The sequence below is a fragment of the Anser anser genome (assembly GCF_964211835.1).
Source record: "Anser anser genome assembly, contig: SUPER_W_unloc_2, whole genome shotgun sequence".
Taxonomy (NCBI): domain Eukaryota; kingdom Metazoa; phylum Chordata; class Aves; order Anseriformes; family Anatidae; genus Anser; species Anser anser.
The window spans coordinates 1041826-1053346 of record NW_028154230.1 but is presented as its reverse complement, the minus strand read 5'-3'; the positions used below and the strand labels follow the sequence as shown (position 1 = coordinate 1053346).

The following is an 11521-nucleotide window of genomic DNA, read 5'->3' as shown; positions in this document are numbered from 1 at the left end:
AACCATTCCCCCTTGTCCTATCGCTATCAACACGTGTATTTTTACTCCTGTATATACGGATTCGTAGGGGTTGGAAGGGACCTCAAGAGATCGTCGGGTCCAACCCCCCTGCCAGAGCAGGTTCCCTAGAGCAGGCTGCCCAGGTAGGCGTCCAGACGGGCCTTGAATATCTCCGGAGAAGGAGACTCCACAACCTCCCCGGGCAGCCTGTTCCAGCGCTCCGTCACCCTCACCATGAAGAAGTTCTTTCGCATGTTGGTGCGGAACTTCCTGTGCTCCAGTTTTTGGCCGTTGCCCCTTGTCCTATCCCCACAAACCACTGAAAAGAGGGTGGCCAAGTCCCACTGTCTCCCACACTTAAGATATTTGTAATCATTGATAAGATCCCCTCTCAGTCTTCTCTTCTCAAGGCTGAACAGGCCCAGGTCTCTCAGTCTTTGCTCATAGGGGAGATGCTCCAGGCCCCGTATCATCTTTGTTGCCCTCCGCTGGACTCTTTCCAGGAGATCCCTGTCTCTCTTTTTGTACTGGGGAGCCCAGAACCGGACACGGTACTCCAGGCGAGGCCTGCCCAAGGCAGAGTAGAGGGGGAGGATCACCTCCCTTGACCTGCTGGCCACGCTCCTTTTAACGCACGCCAGGATCCCGTTGGCCTTCTTGGCCACCAGGGCACGCCGCTGGCTCATGGTCAACCTGTCGTCCACCAGGACCCCCGGGTCCTTCTCCGCAGCGCTCCTCTCCAGCAGGTCATCCCCCAGCCTGTACTGATACACGCGGTTGTTCCTTCCCAGGTGCAGGACTCTACGCTTGCTCTTGTTAAACTTCATTTGGCTTCTTCCTGCCCAGCTCTCCAGCCCGCCCAGGTCTCGCTGAATGGCAGCACAGCCTTCTGGCGTGTCGGCCACTCCTCCCAGCTTTGTATCATCGGCGTACTTGCTGAGGCTGGACACTATTCCCTCGTCAAGGTCGGCGATGAAGATGTTGAACAAGACCGGACCCAGCACCGACCCCTGGGGAACACCGCTAGTCACAGGGCTGCAGCCGGACTCTGCGCCGCCGATCACCACCCTCTGAGCTCGGCCGGTCAGCCAGGTCTCAACCCACCTTACCGTCCACTCGTCTATCCCACGCTTTCTCAGCTTTGCTAGCAGGACGTCGTGGGAGACAGTATCGGAAGCCTTGCTAAAGTCAAGGTAGATGACATCCACTGCTCTCCCTCCATCAACGCAGCTGGTGATGCCATCATAGAAGGCAACGAGGTCGGTCGAGCACGATTTCCCCTCGGTGAATCCATGCTGACTACTCCTCATAACCTCCTTCTCTTCCAATGGCTTGGAGATGGCATCCAGAACAAGCTGTTCCAACACCTTTCCAGCTGTTCCAACACCTTTCCAGGGACGGAGGGGAGACTGACCTTTCCAAGAGCTCCACATCCTTCTTGTGCTGGGGGCCCCAGGCCTGCACGCAGTATTCCAGGTGGGGTCTCCCAAGAGCAGGGTAGAGGGGGATAATCACCTCCCTCTCCCTGCTGGCCACCCCTTTTTTAATGCGGCCCAGGACACAGTTGGCCTTCCGGGCTGCAAGCGCGCGCTGCTGGCTCGTGTCCAGCTTCTCGTCCATCAGGACCCCCAAGTCCTTCTCCGCAGGGCTGCTCTCAAGTTCTTCTTCTCCCAGTCTATAGAAATACCTGGGATTGCCCCAGCCCAAGGTCAACGCCTTGCACTTGGCCTTGTTGAACCTCATTAGGTTCTCATGGGCCCACTTCTCCGGCCTGTCCAGGTCCCTCCGGACGGCATCCCTTCCCTCTGTTGTATCGACTGCACCGCTCAGCTTGGTGTCATCTGCAAACTTGCTCGATTCCGTCGTCTGTGTCATTGCTAAAGATGTTGAAGAGCACCGGTCCCGAGGCCGACCCCTGAGGGACACCGCTTGTGACCGGCCTCCACCCAGACATAGAGCCGTTGACCACAACCCTTTGGCTGCGACCAGCCAACCAATTCTTTATCCGCCCAGCAGTCCATCCTTCAAATCCATACCTCTCCAATTTAGAGAGAAGAATGTGGTGAGGGACCGTATCAAAGGCTTTGCTCAGTCCAGGTGGCATATCCTATCCCAGGAGTGGTTTCAGCCGTAAACAACAAACAGTTACGAGGAGAGGTGTAGCTCTGTAAATATTTTTGTTGCCTTGGGTGAATTGGTGTCTGGTCGCACTGAGTGGCCCGCGTGGTAGCTGGGAGATGGCCGACGGGGAGGACTGAGATGTTAAAGCTGCCTGTGGTTGCCTGCCCCCAGCCCCAGCCCCAGCCCCGTCCCCGTGTGCCATCCCGATGGCAGTAGCGCCTGGAACCTCAAACTAAAGCGAGCGTATTCTGATGTCGTTACCCTCCAAGCCTGTCAGAGAGGCAGAAGCGCTGTGGCCTACTCAGGCAGGAACCGCGCGTGTGGGGACGGCCACGTCCCTGCCGCCGTGTCGGGCCAGTTTGAGCTCCGCTCTCCCTGGGGCTGCTGCAGGGCACCGCGGACCACGCTTGGGCAGCCTTGGGGGGCACTGCCTATTTTTCCAGAAGCCTCCTCCCCAGCTGAGCACAAACCCAGTTGTGATGTGCCAGGGCTGAGCACAGGCTTTGTATTCCTCCCCGCCACCCCGTGCGCGGGAGGTGCAGCTTTCCCCCTTAGAAACACCAGCAGTTGAAGTGGGGCTCTCAGGGAAGGTTGTGGAGCAACTTCTGAAAAGGTAAGGCCTGCCCTGGCAAAAGCGGGGATCTGCCTGCGGGGAGCAGCGCCCAAAAGCCACCAGCGTGTTTGGGGTGGAGCTGATAGGGTCATAAATAATAGTTGGGGCTACGAGCGCGAGGTCCCGCATTTGGTCCGGGGCAATCCTAAGCACGAATCCAGGCTGGGCGGAGAATGGATGGAGAGCAGCTCTGAGGAGAAGGGCCTGGGGGCGTTGGTTGATGAGAAGCTCGTCAACCGGAGCCGGCAATGCAATGGACGCTTGCAGCCCGGAAAGCCACCCGTATCCTGGGCCGCATCAAAAGGAGGGCGGCCGGCAAGTCGAGGGAGGTGATTCTCCCTCTCTGCTGCTGTGCTCTTGTGAGGCCCCACCTAGAGTAAGTACTGTGTTCAGCTCTGGGGCCCCCAGCACAAGAAGGACGGGGACGTACTAGAACGCGTCCAGAGGAGGGCCACGAAGATGACCAGGGGGCTGGGGCACCTCTCCCAGGAAGGCAGGCTGAGGGAGTTGGGGTGGTTCAGCCTGGAGAGAGAAGAGAAGGCTCCGGGGAGACCTTGGAGGGGCCTTCCAGTACCCAAAGGGGGGGCCCTACAGGAAAGCTGGGGAGGGACTCTTTGTCAGGGAGAGGAGCGATAGGGCAAGGAGTAATGGTTTTAAACTCAAAGAGGGTAGACTTAGACTGGATAGTTGGAAGAGATTCTTTCCTGAGAGGGGGGTGAGGCACTGGAACGGGTTGCCAGGAGAAGTGGCGGATGCCCCGTCCCTGGAAGTGTTTAAGGCCAGGTTGGATGGGGCTTTGAGCAACGTGGTCTAGTGGAAGGTGTCCCTGCCCAGGGCGGGGGGGTTGGAATTAGGTGATCTTTAAGTAAGGTCCCTGCCAAGCCAAGCCATGCTATGATTCTATGATCGGAGCAACCGTTCTGTGGAGCTCGTTTCCCAGCCGTGCAGGGCCCGGCTTCCCTCCGCGGAGCCGCCCAGCCCGTTTTCGGGCGCCCACTTCCTCCCTCCCGGTCGGATCCCTCCGCGCCCCGAGGGCACGCGACCTCCCTGAGCGCCGATAAGCACCGGGTCGACGGGAGCGGAGCCGCCGAGAGGGCGGGGACAAGGGAAGAGGGCAGGCGAGGCAGCCAATCGAGGCGCGGGAGCGGTCGGCGGCGATCTGTCGGCCCAATGAGCGCCGCGGAGGGCCGGGCCGAGTGCGGGAAGGGAGGGGGCGTTGTACCGAGCGGGCGCCGTCATGGCCGACGGGATCGTTAGGGCGCAGGCCGCCTGGCCCGGCGGCGGCGCTGCCGCTGCAGCCGCTTTCGGAGAGGTCGCCTGCAAGGGCAAGGAGGTCCCCGCCAACGTTCTCCGTGAGGATGAGCGGTCGTGGGCGAGGAGGTAGCCGCGGCGTCGTCGTGCGAGTCTTCTCTTTCCTTCCTTCCCTCGGCCGCTCGCAGGCCCTCTGAAACGAGGGCCCGTCGCGGGTCCCGGGAGTGCGGCAGGGCGGGTGGTGGCCTTGCTGCGGGAGGGAGGGAGGGAGGCAGGGAGGGACGGACGGACGGACGGACGGTCGGTCGGTCGGTCGGTCGGGGTCTCTCCGGCTCGTGGCGCTCTCTACTGCAGCGCCTCTAAAACCCCGCGCTTCTTCGGTGCGCGTCCCGCCTGCCCCCGGGGTGCCACGGCGCGTACTGGGTCGCCGGCGCAGTCGGTCTCCTTGGGGGTTCGGACTGCCTGCGTATAGGCAGCGAGCATCGCAGTAGTGACCGTAATCAGTCATTTCTGCGTAGCAGAAACGCAGGTCTTGATGCGCCTCGTGACAGCGTTCTAGAGACGCCCCGGCTCGGCCGTGCTAGGCTTTGGTTATGGCACCACCCCCACCGCGCACGCGAGCGCACGCTCTCTCCAAAGTGGCTTGTGAAAGGGAAGAATTGCAGCTTTTCCTAGCTTTCTTAAACATCTAGAAGCCAGTCAATCCCGCAGGCTGCTGGTCCTCACTTGAGGCAGGGGGGGAACTTAGAACTGCTTTTGGAGTGTAGTTGGCTATAGCGAATGGTCTTGAATTTGCTTAGCTCGCTGTACCGAAGGCCTGTTTCACAGTTGAGCGATGTTATAGGGGGGAGAAGTGTGAGGAAGGCTCGTAATTCTCGATTGTCGCGCAGTGAAAGGCGATGGTGAGTAAGAAGTGCAAAGCATCTGTGGAATCGAGTCTTATCGGCGCTGTTTCAGTCGCATCTAAAATAAATAAAACTGCCGGAAGTCGCTAATCTGAAGTACTCGGCTGTCTCGTTGCCCCCGTCACCTTGCGTGCTGGATCCTGCTTCTGGTGCCGTATGCAGTTTCGGTCTGCTGGTGATTTGGGGAGTTCCCTCGCAATTAGTTGCGAGTCGATGGTTTCCTACAGATCGGTGGTATTCGTGTTTCGCAGGTGATACCTTGGCCTCGGTCTGGAGGTGTCTGACGTAGAGCCGGCCGTAACGGGCTAACTTGGAATGTTCTTTCCCCTGAGTACGTGGCGTTATCGAGGACGGAGAGTTTATACAGCCTCAGCCGGATTACTCCGGGTTCTTTGAAGATGCCTTCCTACCTCTGGCCGAGGCAATATTTGGACATAACTGAAGGACAGTTAGCAATTGTTTGCCGCTTGTGTGTTTTGCGTGTAGAAGGTAGAGAACTTTGCCTATTCAAAGATCGCTTAAGAAGAATCGCTGTTTTGTCGTGCGCGTTTGGGGTACCTGATAATCTGCTTCGGTAGGACGAGTTCGGTGGGGCATAGTGATTTGCTTAAGCTGTTGCCTTTCTCTGAAGCTGACTGCGTTGTAACTGTTTACTCTTCCTCCAGCGCCTTGCGTTCCGTGATAGTTCGCCTCAGGCTCCAGTGTTTTTTCCTAGTCCTTCCTGAGAAGGCAGTTGTCCGGTTATGTGAAGCAGAAGATTCTGGCGGACCCGTGAGTACTGTGGGAGCTTTCTTTTCGCTAGGCTGGCTGTACCTGTAACTAGTTTGTAACTTCCTAGACTCTTTCCCGTCCCCTCTTTTCCTCTGGATGTTGCGGAGGGGCGCACAGTAGGCTATTTTGGGTTTTCCGATGCTGTAGTCTTTTGCCTCTAGCTTGTAATGGAGTTGAGCTTTTTGACTAAGAGCGGCGATATAAAGCGATGCTGGTCTCCGGCTACGCGCTTGTAGTGCAAAAAGCAGTGTTGTTCCGAAGTACGGTCTGATGCCCGTTTTCACGGTTTCCAGACAGCGGCGGTGGTACTTTGACTATGCAGAAGAGGGCTTGGGGTTTGGGCAGGTCAGAGGCGAGGAAAGGGAAAGCTGGTTGAGCGGCGCTGGGTGTTTGTTTCGCTGTTAGCTATGCAAGTCAAGTTCCAAGGCTTTGTGAGGCCACGCAAAAGAAAAGGCACCGTGAAGCTTTTATTTTCCGCCAGAGCGGCTTACGTTGCCCGAAGCTATGACGGGGGCTTTAACCCCCGAGACAAATTTAGCTTCTGTGACTGTTTTGTAGTCTGTTCCCGTCTAGAGGGTAATTCAAAGAGCAGCGGTTGAATCGTGAAGGATTAGCTAACCGTGTTCTGTGGATGGTTCTCCGCTCGCGTTCGTTCTGTGCGTCGTGGCACGTTATGTTAGGTAACGTTATTTCCTTTTTCCAGCTTCTTGGGCGTGTAATGGTTGTTGGCAAGAAGTGTGCTGCTAACCTGGACCTGACCAATGGATTCCGGATGGCTGTGAATGCCCACCCTCGGGCCCTTCGGGCTGTCGTGTACATCTACGTATTCTGGGTGGCGGTCAGTTGGGCCGGCCTCCTGGCTAAGGTTTTTGCACCGCAGGCGTCACTGCACGCGTACGGGTCGCCGCCGAGTAGGTTTCATATGTTGCCCGTCAATCTAGCCCCTGTTGACGTATGATTTTTTTTGTTTTTTTTTTCCTGGACGGCTGTCTATGGAGGGTAATAAAGAGCTTTGAGCAGCACTTGCACAATAAAGATGGAGCATGGGGATATGACCTCTGTCTTGTGTGTCTTGCCGATGGAAATAGTTCTGCAAGTTAAAAGAATGTTTCGGTCTGTTGACAGTGTCGTGTAGATGGTGGTTTGCCCAGTCATTTGAAACGCGAAGATAGAAGCGCTCGGCGGTCCTGTGGGTCTCCATCTCCCTAAGACGATCTAGGATGTGCTGTGTGTTTGAGGCCTTGCTATCTTCCCCCTGCTCCCAAATAAAAGGGCGTGCTTTTATTGCGAAACAGCCGCATCGAGGACTGGCAGATGTAGAACCAGAGAAGAATAAGGTTGGAAGAAAGCTTCCAGGCATCGTCTGTTGTCTGCCCCTGTCCCGAGGAGGCAGAATAAACTCTGCCCGGTGTGATTTCTGACAGGTGCTTGTCAGCCTGTTCTTGACTACCGTAGGAGTTTTGCTACCGCTTTCTTTTCAGTCGTGGGTTTCGCAACTTCGAGAAGTAATTTCTCCCACAGACGCTTTTCAAAGCGTAGAAGGCTCTGGGATGCTTGAGTCGGCTTCTGAACGTTCAAGACTCGGCTGCCGTTCCCTTTATTTTTTTGTATGTATTTTTAGAGTCTTCTTTTTTTCTAAACGAAGTCCGTTGTTCAGGAACTAGAAGAAGGATTAGCTAAAGGCACCATAAGGCGTTTAAATGCGATCACCTCTCGTGCTTTGTTAGACCTCTGGCTTTGCTGTGCTCCTTGTTTAATTGCGGTTACGTTCAAGGCTTACTGGAGCGTGGGAGCGTTAAAATGCTATTAAATATTTTTAGTGTTTGAAACTTGCTAATGAAATGATTTTTGTGACTCCGTTCCTCACAAAGAAACTCGATTCCTTAGCAGGAGGAATGATCTTTGTTACTGGATCTGTTTGCGGGGTTAACGATTGCAGCTGTGAATGACTAAAGTCTTTTGAAGAAGCTGAATGATAAAAACCAAACCGAAACAAGAAACAGCCCTTGTTCTACTCGAAGTAATATAGAATTTGCCGTTTGCGGGGTCAGATGAAAATAGTTGTGGAAGTCAACTACTTGGGGGGGGGGAGGGGAGGGGAGGGGTGGGTGGAGGTGGAGATGCTGTTGCCCTTTCAGGGAAAGCTTCTTAAATTGGCACTTGATCAACTGTTCTGTTTCTGTATTTGTCCTTGGTCTCTTTCATTGGTCTGTTTTGTTGACGTAGAAGAGCCCATGGAACTGCTCAAAGAAACCTGTGCAAATGGACCTTGAGTAAGTATTTACGTGTTCAACTGTTCCCCAGTCGGTCTAGCTAATGCTATCAGCGCTTGTAGTCTTTCACAAAAGGTGTTTAATTCCTGAGAAAGTAGAGGAGGAAGATGATTGGTAATCTCTTTGCTTAATAGGCACTGTTAGACAACCGTAGAAGGCGAAGAAATTTGCCCCCGAGGCACCAATTTGACCCTTCCTTTAGCCTGTACGCTTTCAAAGAGCATATCATAGAACCATAGAATGGCCTGGGTTGAAAAGCACCTTAAAGATCATCTAGTTTCAACCCCCCTGCTCTGGGCAGCGTTGCCAACCACTAGAGCAGGCTGCCCAGAGCCGCGTCCAGCCTGGCCTTGAATGCCTCCAGGGATGGGGCATCCAGAACCTCTCTGGGCAACCCGTTCCAGTGCCTCACCGCCCTCTGAGTGAAAAACTTTCTCCTAATATCTAAGCTAAATCTCCCCTGTCTTAGTTTAAAACCATTCCCCCTTGTCCTATCGCTATCAACACGTGTATTTTTACTCCTGTATATACAGATTCGTAGGGGTTGGAAGGGACCTCAAGAGATCGTCGGGTCCAACCCCCCTGCCAGAGCAGGTTCCCTAGAGCAGGCTGCCCAGGTAGGCGTCCAGACGGGCCTTGAATATCTCCGGAGAAGGAGACTCCACAACCTCCCCGGGCAGCCTGTTCCAGCGCTCCGTCACCCTCACCGTGAAGAAGTTCTTTCGCATGTTGGTGCGGAACTTCCTGTGCTCCAGTTTTTGGCCGTTGCCCCTTGTCCTATCCCCACAAACCACTGAAAAGAGGGTGGCCAAGTCCCACTGTCTCCCACACTTAAGATACTTGTAATCATTGATAAGATCCCCTCTCAGTCTTCTCAAGGCTGAACAGGCCCAGGTCTCTCAGTCTTTGCTCATAGGGGAGATGCTCCAGGCCCCGTATCATCTTTGTTGCCCTCCGCTGGACTCTTTCCAGGAGACCCCTGTCTCTTTTTGTACTGGGGAGCCCAGAACCGGACACGGTACTCCAGGCGAGGCCTGCCCAGGGCAGAGTAGAGGGGGAGGATCACCTCCCTTGACCTGCTGGCCACGCTCCTTTTAACGCACGCCAGGATCCCATTGGCCTTCTTGGCCACCAGGGCACGCCGCTGGCTCATGGTCAACCTGTCGTCCACCAGGACCCCCGGGTCCTTCTCCGCAGCGCTCCTCTCCAGCAGGTCATCCCCCAGCCTGTACTGATACACGCGGTTGTTCCTTCCCAGGTGCAGGACTCTACGCTTGCTCTTGTTAAACTTCATTTGGCTTCTTCCTGCCCAGCTCTCCAGCCCGCCCAGGTCTCGCTGAATGGCAGCACAGCCTTCTGGCGTGTCGGCCACTCCTCCCAGCTTTGTATCATCGGCGTACTTGCTGAGGGTGGACACTATTCCCTCGTCAAGGTCGGCGATGAAGATGTTGAACAAGACCGGACCCAGCACCGACCCCTGGGGAACACCGCTAGTCACAGGGCTGCAGCCGGACTCTGCGCCGCCGATCACCACCCTCTGAGCTCGGCCGGTCAGCCAGGTCTCAACCCACCTTACCGTCCACTCGTCTATCCCACGCTTTCTCAGCTTTGCTAGCAGGACGTCGTGGGAGACAGTATCGGAAGCCTTGCTAAAGTCAAGGTAGATGACATCCACTGCTCTCCCTCCATCAACGCAGCTGGTGATGCCATCATAGAAGGCAACGAGGTCGGTCGAGCACGATTTCCCCTTGGTGAATCCATGCTGACTACTCCTCATAACCTCCTTCTCTTCCAATGGCTTGGAGATGGCATCCAGAACAAGCTGTTCCAACACCTTTCCAGCTGTTCCAACACCTTTCCAGGGACGGAGGGGAGACTGACCTTTCCAAGAGCTCCACATCCTTCTTGTGCTGGGGGCCCCAGGCCTGCACGCAGTATTCCAGGTGGGGTCTCCCAAGAGCAGGGTAGAGGGGGATAATCACCTCCCTCTCCCTGCTGGCCACCCCTTTGTTAATGCAGCCCAGGACACAGTTGGCCTTCCGGGCTGCAAGCGCGCGCTGCTGGCTCGTGTCCAGCTTCTCGTCCATCAGGACCCCCAAGTCCTTCTCCGCAGGGCTGCTCTCAAGTTCTTCTTCTCCCAGTCTATAGAAATACCTGGGATTGCCCCAGCCCAAGGTCAACGCCTTGCACTTGGCCTTGTTGAACCTCATTAGGTTCTCATGGGCCCACTTCTCCGGCCTGTCCAGGTCCCTCCGGACGGCATCCCTTCCCTCTGTTGTATCGACTGCACCGCTCAGCTTGGTGTCATCTGCAAACTTGCTCGATTCCGTCGTCTGTGTCATTGCTAAAGATGTTGAAGAGCACCGGTCCCGAGGCCGACCCCTGAGGGACACCGCTTGTGACCGGCCTCCACCCAGACATAGAGCCGTTGACCACAACCCTTTGGCTGCGACCAGCCAACCAATTCTTTATCCCCCCAGCAGTCCATCCTTCAAATCCATACCTCTCCAATTTAGAGAGAAGAATGTGGTGAGGGACCGTATCAAAGGCTTTGCTCAGTCCAGGTGGCATATCCTATCCCAGGACTGGTTTCAGCCGTAAACAACAAACAGTTACGAGGAGAGGTGTAGCTCTGTAAATATTTTTGTTGCCTTGGGTGAATTGGTGTCTGGTCGCACTGAGTGGCCCGCGTGGTAGCTGGGAGATGGCCGACGGGGAGGACTGAGATGTTAAAGCTGCCTGTGGTTGCCTGCCCCCAGCCCCAGCCCCAGCCCCGTCCCCGTGTGCCATCCCGATGGCAGTAGCGGCTGGAACCTCAAACTAAAGCGAGCGTATTCTGATGTCGTTACCCTCCAAGCCTGTCAGAGAGGCAGAAGCGCTGTGGCCTACTCAGGCAGGAACCGCGCGTGTGGGGACGGCCACGTCCCTGCCGCCGTGTCGGGCCAGTTTGAGCTCCGCTCTCCCTGGGGCTGCTGCAGGGCACCGCGGACCACGCTTGGGCAGCCTTGGGGGGCACTGCCTATTTTTCCAGAAGCCTCCTCCCCAGCTGAGCACAAACCCAGTTGTGATGTGCCAGGGCTGAGCACAGGCTTTGTATTCCTCCCCGCCACCCCGTGCGCGGGAGGTGCAGCTTTCCCCCTTAGAAACACCAGCAGTTGAAGTGGGGCTCTCAGGGAAGGTTGTGGAGCAACTTCTGAAAAGGTAAGGCCTGCCCTGGCAAAAGCGGGGATCTGCCTGCGGGGAGCAGCGCCCAAAAGCCACCAGCGTGTTTGGGGTGGAGCTGATAGGGTCATAAATAATAGTTGGGGCTACGAGCGCGAGGTCCCGCATTTGGTCCGGGGCAATCCTAAGCACGAATCCAGGCTGGGCGGAGAATGGATGGAGAGCAGCTCTGAGGAGAAGGGCCTGGGGGCGTTGGTTGATGAGAAGCTCGTCAACCGGAGCCGGCAATGCAATGGACGCTTGCAGCCCGGAAAGCCACCCGTATCCTGGGCCGCATCAAAAGGAGGGCGGCCGGCAAGTCGAGGGAGGTGATTCTCCCTCTCTGCTGCTGTGCTCTTGTGAGGCCCCACCTAGAGTAAGTACTG

At 56.1% G+C, this 11521-nt stretch overlaps 1 protein-coding gene across 2 annotated transcripts; it reads left to right on the top strand.

Moving 5' to 3' along the window:
- The first annotated feature begins 3929 nt into the window (after positions 1-3929).
- LOC310888837 (adenosine 5'-monophosphoramidase HINT1-like) lies at positions 3930-9913 on the top strand. Of its 2 annotated transcripts, XM_083852451.1 has the most exons (4): positions 3930-4114; positions 5556-5661; positions 6365-6572; positions 6787-7490. In XM_083852451.1, exons 1-4 carry the CDS (start codon positions 3972-3974, stop codon positions 6831-6833), a joined length of 504 nt encoding a protein of 167 aa, XP_083708577.1. In that variant the 5' UTR covers positions 3930-3971; the 3' UTR covers positions 6834-7490. The 2 variants fall into 2 exon arrangements, 1 of the variants encoding a protein (XP_083708577.1); XR_014576202.1 differs by lacking the exons at positions 5556-5661; positions 6365-6572; positions 6787-7490 and adding exons at positions 7888-7934; positions 9193-9913 and having other exon boundaries at positions 3946-4114.
- Positions 9914-11521: the final 1608 nt, after the last annotated feature.